The 13,602-nt window shown below is 32.5% G+C and overlaps 1 protein-coding gene across 1 annotated transcript; it reads right to left on the bottom strand.

Annotated features, from left to right (window-relative positions):
• Nucleotides 1–317: 317 nt before the first annotated feature.
• Nucleotides 318–6,401, bottom strand: LOC132045928 (uncharacterized). Its single transcript, XM_059436498.1, has 7 exons — nucleotides 5,782–6,401; nucleotides 3,711–3,846; nucleotides 2,754–2,835; nucleotides 1,816–1,991; nucleotides 1,331–1,468; nucleotides 1,095–1,230; nucleotides 318–902 (listed from the first exon to the last, which is right to left on the bottom strand). The coding sequence occupies exons 1-7, from the start codon at nucleotides 5,897–5,899 to the stop codon at nucleotides 633–635; spliced, it is 1,056 nt and encodes a 351-aa protein (XP_059292481.1). The 5' UTR covers nucleotides 5,900–6,401; the 3' UTR covers nucleotides 318–632.
• Nucleotides 6,402–13,602: the final 7,201 nt, after the last annotated feature.

Genomic DNA, 13,602 nt, shown 5'->3' with positions numbered 1-13,602 from the left:
TAGGTTTTAATAATAGGCCACTCAACCAACTTGTATAATTGCACGAAAATGATCAACATTTTGATGAACTTGGTTGGACATCATCCAATTCCGTTTAAACTAAAAAAATCCATGACTCAAGTAAATTACTCTGACCCAAAACTCGATCCCTGAGATTTAAAAAACCCAACACACCTCCCCAACTCAGGTTAAATAACTAACTACAGATTCCCAGCCACTCTTCCCCAAAAAGAACAAATGGAAGTTCTGAGAATATTTCTTTACCAAAAGAAAATTAAATCTCAAAGCCCAGCAATGCACAAAGACAAACCGTCACGTATCAAATCTGCTGCACGTTGAAACAAGCAGGCACAAAATTGAAATTTCAAAACTTCGCATTTCCATGGATTTTAGCCTTGTTACAGAGTTACTTTTTCATACTATAAAGGCTCTTGGTCTGCGGCAACTCTGACTCGGATCTCCTACTGGTTTCTAGAAGCAAATTCATTAAATATGATTAGGATTGCGGCCAAGCAAACAAGTACCCAGCACTCTCAAAAGCTTAAGTTTTATTTCATAAGCAAAAAACTCAAAAGTCAAGCCAGTTACAGCTCTCTAAGAGGTGAAACCATACAAAACCCTTAAATTCCTAATCAGGCATCAGCTACCTTCTCCTCCACACCATCGACCTGCGTCTCTTCAGTCTTCTTTGCTTCTGAAACAGCCAACTCGTCAATCTTTTGGGTCACCTCGCCCAGACCATCCTTAGACCCGTTTGCTGTGGAAATGTCCTCATTCTGACCAAGAGGGCCCAGCTGCCATATTCTAATAGTCCCATCTTCAGATCCTGAGGCATAGGATTCACCTCCTGGAGAGAACCGCAAACAGTGCACAGGACCATGGTGTCCCTTGTTGCATCCTATGTTGTACAAAAATAGAATATAGCATGTGGTTAAAGCTTGAACCTAATTGAACGAAAAAAGAAGCATAAACCCCTAGTTAAGTTGAGAAAACGCAAATACTGGAAAAACTAACCAGAAAAAGGAACACACAAACAAAGCATTGATCAGAAAACTAGAGATTCTAGTATTTACGAGCCCCACACAACTTACCAATTCCTCTCCAGTGTGGAAATCAAAGACATGAACCCACATATCTTCTCCTCCAGCAATGAACCTATTACCGAACTTTGGTTCCAGGGAAGCAGATTCAACTTTGCAAGGCAAGTCGTGGCTCTTCACCAATCCAAAGCTGTTTTTAAAGAAGAAAGTTAAAATGCAATGTAAACCCTGGAAAAATCGTTTTATTTACAATTTTGTCGTGCCATTAAAGAGCTAATAATAATACATACTGGTTGGCATCCCAAAACTTGACAGAGGAACCATCAGCAGTTGTTATGTAACGACCATCCTGACTTACTTCAGCACTGGTTACTGGAAACTTAGTTTCAAGAATTTGAACAACTTTGCCGCTCCTCACGTCCCATAACCTAGGTTACAACGATTAAATCAAAACCAATTAAAGATAGTGAACAGTCCGGGGGAGCCAAAGTTTATGACAGAAATATGAACCACATATGGGAGGCCTTTGTATTAGGTATCCAGTAATATTCGCAATGAATTGATCTACAAATCGAAGTATCGTATTGGCTAGACAATGAGCACCCAATCTATCAAACATCTAAGCTTTGATCACAAGCAACTGTAAACTTAACCAAGTCATGTAATTACCTGCTAAATTTAAGTGACCATGAGCACTAGCCACATTACTAATGCAACCAGCAATAAAAAGATGAACAAAATATACAAATAGAGTCAGCAGACTTTGAAAGATTACCTCAATCCACCAGCATCTCCAGAGGAACTCAATATAGTTTGATCACTGTGCAGCCAAGCAACTGTCCTAACTGAACCAGGAGAGCTGTCAATTTCCCTTGGAGGTGCATCTGGTCGGTTTAAATCAAATATCCGAAGAATTTTTTCGAAACCACCAGTGAGTAGCAGATGTGTATCCTGCAAAGTCATCACACAATAGTTCATATAAATTATCAGAATGTAAAGGCAAATGAATGGGTAAGACAAATATGGACTGAAGTCCCTTTGGCCCGTTGTACCGATTAAGAGTAAAAAAAAAAAAAAAAAAAAGAGAACCAGAAAAGATAAGAAAGAAAAGTTCCCATCACACAGGATTGACTAGAGAATTTAACTCAAAGCCTGAAACAAAGTATGTTCGATTTAATAATGAAAGATTTTGCCTTTCAATAGTAGTAGCATCTTATGACTCGGCAATAATTCAAATTGGAATTCTCTGCTCTTATTTTCGACCTAAAAAAGGGGACTCTATATAAGCACCCAAGAGTGGCCAACCGGTCAATGAAGTGGGATTCTTCCAATATGCATAAGAATTGAGGGGCATATACATTCACAGTAGTCTATTGTTTAAGAAGATATTTCATAATTGAGGCTTCAAGGAGATGCAGAGTTGCAAAAGAACATAAGTGCATTTGTTAGCCCCTTTACAATGTGTCAACCAAAATCCAAAAAAAAAAAAAATGGTCAGTGCAATACAACAACAACAACAACAACAACCCAGTGAAATCCCACAACGTCAGTGCAATAGTACCAAGGTAGGACGGCTGTTTCCGAAAGACCCTCGGTCAGTGCAATAGTATTCCATTAAATAAAGATCAGAACTTAGTTACTAGAACTGAAGTTATAAAACTCTAATCTGAAGGAACTTTAATAGAAGTAAAGGAAATATGGTTGTAAAGATACCTCTGAAAAGGCACATGCTCGAACTATGTGCTTGTGGTCAAATGAATGTAATACATCCCCAGTCAATGCATCCCACAATTTTCTGAAAGAACCAACACAAATCACAATATGCAAAGCAAAAAAAGGACAATATTAGGCCATGGAAGATTCTAAAAAAGGATGCCAGAGCTTCTACCATATTCTATAAGATATTAGTTAATAAATCTGTGTAGGTGCGGGTGCGGGTTATTAATCTTGCTAGAATGAGCTGAGGTAGAAAGCGTGTAAACGGTAAGGTATCGTTCATTCTTATACAATTTCTTGCTGTATCTAAGGTGATCGAGGACTTTTTTATTAGGATATTATATTTTTGTATTTCATATGGGAAAAAAAATCACGAAAAGAAGGAAAATTATTTTCTACCTCTCGGGAGATGAAATTGATTCCACAAAATATATTAAATCAAAATAAATATAGAAGTTTCATTATATTTGAAATAAATACTTGCATGTAAATCCTAATTCTTTTGTGACAAGTTCTGAAAATGTATATTTAACGCACAATTCTCAATTAGTTATGAACTTCCTGTATTAAAGTATAACTTCTGCTCAGAGACACGTGAGTCAAGACTACTGATTATCACAAAATTAACCAAAGGAAAAGTCTATTAATTGATCTCGACAACGGAGGTTTTTTCTACAAAAAAAAAAAAAAAAATCTAATGTGAGCACAAAAGGGTAAATTAAATTAATACTACTAGCCGGAAATGAAAAAGAATTTTATGAGTTTCATATTTAGCATCAAATTCAGTTTAAAGAAAAAATATGCTGGGCGAGGCAGGCTGAAGTCTTTGCGAGTTTGCACGGGTTTTCCCCGCCACCGCACCACCCCACATTGCTTGCAATCCCTAGTCACCATATAAATGTCACTTAAATGCTTATTTTCAAAGTACTGAAGTAAAGCCGCTAGATAACATACGCGCTGAAATCGGCAGATGCAGATGCAGCACGTAGAGCATGTTTATCCAGACAACAACTCCACACGGCTCCTTTATGCCCTTCAAATGTTCCAATCCAATCTCCAGTCTCTCCGTTTCTCAGCATTGGTGTAGAATCTTACAAGATGAAAACAATTCAGAAGTTCAGAACACATCAGGACATGAAAACTTATTGCAGCGAATGAACAAATACAACTACTATGCCCCAGCCCCCAAACAAGTAGTGTAGGGTATATGAATCCTTACTGACCATGTTTCTCTGTTTAAATTCATCCCGAGCAAACATTATACAAAAAGAAAAAAAAAAGCACTAAAAGTTCTCTATATTTTCTACTTACATAAAATACTTTGATATGACTGACTCCTAGAAAGCATAGGACCTGAAGTAAATGCATTAACATACTTAAACATATTCCCAACTAATTGGTATCACCTATACAAATCCTTTTCATAAATTGTCCATTATATTTATGCTAAGTCGGCATGGACTTGGCGAAAAAACAAAAGCATTAAATCAACAAATATTAGAAGAAAAAGATCAAATTGGAATATTTTTGACAATGGTGTAATATACTAAAGAACATCTTAGTTTATGTTATTTTCTGCTTTACCAGGCTCCTGTGACATGGTGGTGAAAATCTGAGGCTATTAAGAAATCAAATGAGATTTAACCTATCATTCTGGCCGCCGTAAGCTAGAGAATAATTGGCATACATGTGATGAATTGCCTGAACACTGACAACATATTAATAAAATCCCAAGGGCTATTGACAACAACTATACCATATGCTGCAGTATGCTAATCATTCTATTTACCACCAATTAGAGCATTTGGTGAACACACAAGGCATGCAAAATACTTAAGATGATAATATATGCCCACACCTACGATAGAATCCATTGAACTTGGTAAGATATTTGATTGAATTGAATGCAGATGAAAGAATTAAGGTTTACTTTGACATGGAAATGAAGTATGCATTTCACATCAACGCCTTAGACTTTGTAAAATACACATTTCCCAAATATGTTACAACCATAATGCCAAGAATATCTCCCATAATTAAGGTTGTGACTGGCTCATACTTATATGGTAAGATCAAAAGCTAGAAATTGGGGGTGGGTCTAAGCAGAGGTGTAGGCATGTTGAGCCATCTGAGGGGGTGGGTGCTTTTACCTTTGAGGTCAAGGGTTTGAATCTTGTTGCTGACAATTACTCTTAAAATTTTAGAGCTTTATTCCGAAAAATTATTGAAGCGGCCAGGTTTTGATCCCTAAATTCCTACTCCTAATTTAATCCTACACTTTACCTAAAAAGGAGTAACTAAGAAGTATTTAGCAATTGTTTTAATGAGTCTACTATGGATACATTTCAAGAAATGAATACTCATCGACGGGAGTTGTAGTATAATACTTTAATTATGTTTATCTAAAATATGATGTCGTTATTGTGATTTATTCATTCCACGTGCTCCTCCGGGTATTAATATAAATGAATATGTCATCCAAGTATACCACCACGAACTCATCAAGGTATGGCTGGAAAATCTTATTCATAAGAGTGTAAAACGTGGCTGGTGCCTTGCCGAACGGCATCATGAGCCACTTGAACGCTCCATACTTCTTACGCACATGGTCTTGGGCTCATCTCCTTCGGCTATGAGCACAAGGTAATATCCTTTGCAAAAATCTTCATCAAGAACTTGGCCTGCCTAATCTATCGACCAAGTTGGCCATCAAAGGAATAGGGTTTTCTTCTTCACCGTTATGTTGTTTAGTGTGTGCGATAGTCTTTTCGCTTACGCCACTGGTTCTAAGAATGTAAATACCATAAACATTCTAAATAAAGTTCAATCTCAATATACGATATGCCCCACACACAAAAGTCAGTAAAAGAAAGCTCCACAATTCGAAACAAACCAGCTCATTCATGACAGTCAGAAAATGTTCAAATTATAACAATGTAACATAGCTGTACCAAATTCACTCAATGCTTCAATATATTATCAAAACTAACAAAAAGGCATAAAATTTATCAATGAAATTAATTACCCTTGCTGGCACTGATGAGGAAGAATCCATCAGGAGTGATTGGACTGTATGACAGATCAACGACGGGACGCGAATGCCCGTGGCAAACAAGTGGGGCCACAACCTTCTTCTTATCCATTACTCCCACAATTCTAATTAATTAATGATCAAATCAAAATAAAAAACCTTAGACTAATCTAAGATTATATATAAATATCTACTTTCAAGGAGAAACCCAACCTAGCGCCCAATATCAAAAAGTCCCCAAATGTAAGAAACTGACAATTGACCGATTTAAAAAAATATATATATTACGCACAATTGTCTTTGGATCATAGAATAATAAAAACAAAAAGATCTAAAAATCAGAATCAGATATAGACATAGATGAAATATATTATCGTATGTATAATAGATTGGGGAACTGGCGCGTATGGTAAAAGGTGGGAAACCCTAATTTTTTGAGATTTGATCTTTCTTTGATGGATCCACACCTTTCTAACCCTATCTCAACTCAAATATAACAAGGAAATATTGGCAAAAATTTAGAAAGAAAATATAAAAGAAAAAATACAAAAAACCATAGTAAAATAAAAAATAAAAATGGGGACTGAAAGTATCGGGCTTGGCGCAGACAAGACAATGAGGCAACAAGATCTAATATAGCCTCTTCATACCCCACCCCCCACTCCAACCCCTTTTTTCTTGTAAAAAATAAAATATTCATGCCTAATGTTTAAATTAACAATATAGTTTTGTATACTAGTATATTGTTATGGTTAAATCTAGTTAATTGATATTGAGTTGAACCTTAATTATTACTAGGAAAGAGTATATTAATTTAATTTAATGTAATTGTGTAATAATTATTGAATTGTAATTTTTCAAGCAGAAAATTAAAGCCATTGAAAGGTTTTATCTAATTCTAAGGAGACATAAGACTCATTTTATATCACAAGGTTGTGATTTAGTTTTTGATGTAGCAAATAGGGGAAGATAATTTTTAATTATTGGTACCAAAAATAAAGCAGTTGATTCAGTACAGGGGACTAGAAAAAAACTTTTTTTTTTTTTTTTTTTTTTTGCCTTTTGATTTGATACATTAGTAATAAAAGAAAGTATCATACAACTTCATTCAAGTTTTAAAACCATTAAATCTAAAAAAAAGTGTTAGAAATTGAAGAATTGGCAAAAAAGTGTAACAACAACACCAAAATCAAAATCATGAAAACTACAGAACCAACCAATATATATCAATCATTTAAAGAGATCAAATATAAAAATAAAACTTAATACTTTTAAGAATTCCAAAAAAGAAAAAAATTTGTCTTTTGATTTGATACACTAGTAATAAAAGGAAGTATCATAGAATGTCATTCAAGTTTTAAAACCATCAAATATAGGAAAAAAGTGTTAGAAATTCAAGAATTGGCAAAAAAGATGCAACAACAACACCAAAATAAATAACTCATAATAATAACGGGACAACTACATATATATATATATATATATATCTTAAGGAGAAATATTTACGAAACGTGACGATAGTTTTATATTTACAAAACATAACATTACAAACCCTATACAAAATATGCTTTTAAAAAATATATATATATTTTTTTTAAAAAAATTAAATATTTATTTATTTTAAAAAAATTAAATATTTTTTTATTTTTTTCGCTCAAAATTTTATGTATGAAAGTTGTATGAAATGTGTATATCTCGCTCAAGGCTTAAAAAGTTTGCTCAAAATTTAGTGTATGAAAAAGGTATGAAAAATGTATGAAATGTGTATATCTCATTCGAGGCTTTAAAAATTCGCTCAAAATTGTGTGTATGAAATTTGTATATCGCTCAAGTCTTAAAATTTCACTCACATTTTTGTGTATAAAGTTCATGTTAGATTTCTGTAAAATTTAAAATTAATACAACAACAACAACATTGTATACAACTTTGATACAACATTCAAGACTTAAAATAATCGCTCAAATTTTTGTATATGAAATGTGTATATCTTACTCAAGGCTTAAAAAGTTCGCTCAAATTTTATGCATGAAGTGTGTATATCTCGATCAAGGCTTAAACATTACACTCAAAATTTTATGCATGAGAATGGTATGAAATGTGTATATCTTGCTCAAGACTTAGAATTTCATTCACATTTTTCGTATATAATGTTCATATTAGGTTTCTGGAAAATTAATACAACTACAACAACATTGTAATAACTTTCATACAATATTCAAGGCTTAAAGTTTTCGCTCACAATTTTGTGTATGAAAATTATATTAAAAATTTCGCTCATACATACACAAAAATTTTAGGTAATTTTTTAAGCCTTTGAGCAAAAAAATAAAAAATAATTTTAAAAAAAATTAAAAAATTAATTTTTTTATTTTTTTTCAAATAATTTTTTTTTAAAAATAATAAATTTTCTGAAAAAAATAAAAAAATGAAAAATATATGAAAATTCGTCATGTTTCGTAATATATCATTATGTTTTGTAAATAAGGAAAACTATCGTCACGTTTCGTAAATATTTCTCCTCAACATGTATATATATGTAGTTTTCCCAACAATAAAACCTACAAAATCAACCAATTTATATCAATCATTTAATGAGATCAAAAGAGAAAGAAATCAATACTTTTGAGAAATCCAAAAAAGAAAAGAAAAAATATCTTTTTGCCTTTTGATTTGATACATTAGTAATAAAAGGAAGTGTCATAGAACTTCATTCAAGTTTTCCGACCAACAAATCTAAGAAAAAAGTGTTAGAAATTGAAGAATTCACAAAAATATGTAACAGCAATACCAAAATCAATAACTCAAAATCATAAAACCTACAAAAACCAACCAATGTATATCGATCATTTAAAGAGATCACAGAGAAAAAAATCAATATTTTTGAGAAATCCAAAAAGAAAAAAATAATCATTGGCAAATTTATACAATAAAACAGCAGAACGTTACTTACAAGAGGGGAAAAAAAAGAGGCAAAAGAGAAGAAGACTAGTGGGGTTGCGGGGGGGGGGGGTGGGAAGAGGCAAAAGAGAAGAAGACTAGTGGAATACCTCTGAAGAAAGAGTATTAAAATTGAAAAACAAATAGGGGAGAAAGAAAAAATGAAGAATATGTATGTGGAGAAAAAAGTTAAGACGGTAGTTCTTGGAAAAAATTTCTCCAATCCCAACTAGGATTTATGTGGCAAAGTGAAAATTCTAACACTAGTAACTCATTAAATATATTTCTTTACATGTATATCATAATTTTTTTGAAATACTTTTTACTGAAATCTTATTGTGTTATTAGAATATGTGGTGCTTGGACATGAATTAGTTGATATTTGAAAAAAAGAAGTAGTATTTGAATTTAAAGGGAAAAGGATATTTGGAGGTAAAAATTATGTTTAGACATAAAAACATAGTTGAGTTTCGCGAGTGAAAACTTGAAAAACTCTTAAAACATGGTATTCAAGCTTGAAATTTCGTATTTCAAGTTTGAAGTTGGAATAATGACTGGGTTTGATAAATAAACATATTTTTTAAAATACTCCAATTATTATTTTAGTAATATCTAAAGGACAAGCAACTTTAGAAGTTATAACAAGGAGAAATACATCAACAACCCTTTAATCTTGCCAAGAATTTAGATACTTGAACTATGACTTGTTCCAATTAAGCACATGAACAAATAATAAAGTATTTCTATTAGGTACTTCCGGTTCAAAATTTGAAAAAGCTTTTGCGCATGTTCCTAAGCGCCAATTACGTAGATAAGTTAAGCACTTAAAATGTGTCACCTCCTTTAATTATACACATTAGCCTCAATACGTGTAAAACTTCATGTTTGTTCAAATTTAGGCTGATGTGTGATATATTTTACGTGCTTAACTTATCTACTTACTAAGCGCTTTAGAACATGTGCAGAAGCTTTCTAAAATTCGAGTCAAAAGTGTTTAATATGAACATGTATCCGGCTGCTTAATTGAGACAAGTCATAATGAAATGTTGTTATAGATAATGATTGTTATTAAAAGGTCTGACTGTATCTCTTCAAATAAGTGTTTAAAGTTACCCAATTAATTGAAACCTTAATCAAGATTGAGGCACATTTTGAAATAATTTTTCTCCTACTGCCATCTCAATTTTTTCTGTGTTATTTTATATCCAATATCTTTTTAATTTTATGAGTCACAAATTTAATATTGAATTTTTTTTTATTTATTTTTTTCAGATGTTGAATTTCTCCATGTATACTTTAATTTCAAGGATTGAAAAAATTGAATCGCCAACAAATTTAAACAAATCAAGTAATTATGCAATTCATGGAAATAACTTAAAATAAAGTTAAATAAACTTGTAACTTACCTCTTCTGAAAATTTCACGTGAACCACTTATACTTAAATTGATGGTCATTTCATGCATTTGGAAATACTTAAACCAATTGTTGAAAAGACGAACTTCTTCAATTGAATCTATCGAAATCAAGTAAGATAAATCATTCAACCGGTTTTTCAGAGAAACAAAAATGTATTAGGAGATCACCTTTGAATCTTCGCGTAGTCGCTACCACTCATCGAGCAGACATACAAGGACGACTTTGACAAAGTAATATAAGTCATTCAATCGATCTCTCGCTACTAGAGAATCATCTTTCTCGTTGTATCGGGGGATTGAAAGTGTAAGAAAATATCTGAATCTTCGCTTAGTCGAGAGCGCTCATAGCGGACTGAGTTGGTAAAAAATGTGAATAAGAAAAAAGTTTTTTTAAAAAAAAGTGGAAGATACACATTTTATATGATTCTGAAAAGAAAAAGGGGAAAATAAGAAATGATATATTTTCACAAAGGTCCTGTAACATAGAAATTTTTAAACCAACACTTGAGTTTTCGATTGACCATATCTTGATAGTAAGGGTATATTTTACTTCGCACTTCCTAAACGTGAATTTGATGATATTTGGAACTTGTTTAAAGTGTTATGGTATAGTTATGTAAACTACTCCTACTATTATTATCTTAAGTAAATTAAGAAATGGAATTGATATTTAGTATTTTGGGCAGCCACTTTTTCATATTTATCCAAAGAAGTAAAAGTTTGGGCAGCCACCTTTTTGTTTCACACCTACCCAAGGTGATATATATCACCTATGTGAAATATCTTTCTCCACCTAATTTATTTCGATTTCTTGAGAAAACGGAAACCCTAAAACTCTTCTCCTCTCATCAAATTCTCCCACTAAATCACTAACAAGACTTGTTTTGGTTGAGCCACAAGCTACTCCACACTTTTGAGGTAAGTTTACCCCGTTTGGATTTTTAAGCTGGACGGTTGTTAGTATTTGTAGCATATATCCTTGTATAAAATTTCATTTTAAGTGAGCTAAGATGATCTGGAAAACTATTTCATAGATCTAAAACTTTTGTTCAGGCTATAAAACCTAGTTTTTCTTGTATTCACTCGAAAAGGGGTAATGAAGTACAGGGAAGGTGCTGCCCAGATTCTGTTTTACAAACCCTCCATGTACTACTGTTAGTATTTTGAGCATATGATTTTGTACAAAATTGATATTAGGGGTGATTTAAATTTCTATGGAACCCCAAGACATATATCTACCACTTTCATTAATACCACAAAGTCTATTTTTGTTGTTTACCCCTTTGAAACTTAGCCGCAATACAAGACAGTAGTACTGTCTAGAATTTCTGTTTTGATAGTTCAAGGTGATTTTCACTAATATCATATTTATTTTCAACGTACTAAAACCATTGAACTTAAATAGATATTTGATTGTGTATTTAAGGTATATATATACTCGTGTACAAGCCAAGGGAAATTGGCTAAGGAAGTCGACATATTTATTTGATCGTTGCTTTGAGGATTTATAACTTCTTGATGTTTGTTTGACCTTTAGAAGCACTAAAGCTCCAAGGTTTGCACCTAAACTTGAACTTTTCTTTCAATTTATTTTGTTTGAGATATTGTGAGAAGCTTGAATTTTGGTGAATTAGTATCTACTTTAAATTGTTATCGTATTGATTTTGTTGCTATTTTGATAGTTTACTTGCTTTGTTGGTTGAGAAAGAATATCTTGAGACACTTAAATATGATAACATTATCATTGAGGGTATAATTTTGTAATTGAGTTATAAGTATGTTAAAATCACATTGGTGTTATGTGAAGTATTTTTGTAAGATGACTTAATTCGCCCACACATACGGGTTGCTTGAGCATTTTTGCATTCTTGTCGGGACATTGTCCTTCTTGTGATAGTGACCTTGTCACTTATAATGACATACCTCATGGTATTGTTCGGATCTTGCCCATCTTGACTTTGGATTTACATTTCATCTTGACGATGGACTTTTGTCCATTTTAGAGTATGAGTGGAAAGCCACTTTCAACATGGCTCTTGATTCTCTTGATTATTAGGTGACGAAACTTCTTGATTTCAAATCTTGCTCATCTTGACTTTGCATTTACATTTCGTCTTGATGATGAACTTTTGTCCATTTTCGAGTATGAGTGGAAAGCCACTTTCAACATGGCTCATCATTCTCTTAATTATTGGGTGACGACCCTTCTTGATTTGGGCTTCGGTCCTTTTTGTTATTTGATTATGCTTGATATGATGGCATGACGTGTGTGTTGGATGAAATTAACTAACTGAATGACTTTCTCGAATTATCCTGGGAAGCTTTCTAGACACTAGAGCTATGAATATTGTTATTTGGAACTACTTCTAATATTGTTATTTGGAACTACTTCTTGGATTGATATTTGATCCTCTTGAATATCGTATATAGCTTACTTTGATAAGTCTATTCCTTGAATTTAGTTCTTGGACTTATTTTTGATACGTAGCTCACTATTAAATTAACTAATTGAATGACGTTTCATGAATTAGCTTCGAAAGCTTTCTTGACACTTGGTATTTGAAATATTAGTATCTTGAACTATCTTATGGTTTGTGGTTCTCTTGAAATGTCGTACATTGATTAAGTGCATGATGATAAATCGGAGAAGCTTATGTCTTGAATTTACTTCTTGCACTCATATTTGATACATAGCTCACTATTCAATTAACTAATCGGTGGACCTTTTTGAATTAGCTTTGGAAAGCTTCTTGACATTTGAGATTTTGAATATTGATATATTAAACTATTTTATTATTTGATAGTTGATTCTCTTGAAACAATTGTACCTTCATTAAGTACTTGATGATGATTTTGATATGCTCATTTCTAGAATTTATTTTTGTACTCCTTACATAGCATACTTTTTTATATGAAATGTTAGTTAAGTTTATGTGCCACTAAGCTTTATGCTTAGTGATAATTTGTTACCATCGTAGGTAATGTTCTGAGGGAGACTTAAAGATGGTCATTTGAAGTAGACTATTTAGAAGCTTAGATGAAGATCACATTTGCATGAGCATGTTTATTTTGAATACTTTTGGGGACTTGTACATAATCCATGTGATACACTTAGATATGCACTTTTGAATGAAATTTGGGTCACGATGCTAATATTTTGTAACTTGATTTTGCTGAATGACTTGACTATTTTGGGAGTGTCCATGCCCAAGTCTTGTAATATTTCAAATTCAGTACTTATGTTGAACTTGGGAAACTTAATTAGTTTGTAATTGAGATTGAGAATTGAATTTCATGCTTGGTATGAGCCTTGGATGTTGTAGCGCGAAAAATATTTCTCTACTACGTGTTTGATGAATTCTAAAGTGTTCATTTAACTCGTGTTGATTTAACTCAAAATAGGTGCTTTCCATTTTTGTCCTAATTGCATATCTACATTTTAAGGGGGTTTTATGAGATTC

The sequence above is a fragment of the Lycium ferocissimum genome, unplaced genomic scaffold, assembly GCF_029784015.1.
Source record: "Lycium ferocissimum isolate CSIRO_LF1 unplaced genomic scaffold, AGI_CSIRO_Lferr_CH_V1 ctg8599, whole genome shotgun sequence".
NCBI classification, from domain to species: Eukaryota; Viridiplantae; Streptophyta; class Magnoliopsida; order Solanales; family Solanaceae; genus Lycium; species Lycium ferocissimum.
Note: the sequence above shows the minus strand (reverse complement) of the source record. Positions and strands in the feature narration are given on the sequence as shown.

Excerpts from the sequence above, each read along its gene's own strand:
- LOC132045928 (XM_059436498.1), bottom strand. The coding sequence starts at position 5,899 with ATGGATAAGAAGAAGGTTGTGGCCCCACTTGTTTGCCACGGGCATTCG. Across the intron at positions 3,847-5,781 it reads CCTCATCAGTGCCAGCAAGG|ATTCTACACCAATGCTGAGA; the intron begins GTAATTAATTTC and ends TCATCTTGTAAG. Across the intron at positions 1,469-1,815 it reads GGAGATGCTGGTGGATTGAG|GTTATGGGACGTGAGGAGCG; the intron begins GTAATCTTTCAA and ends GTTGTAACCTAG.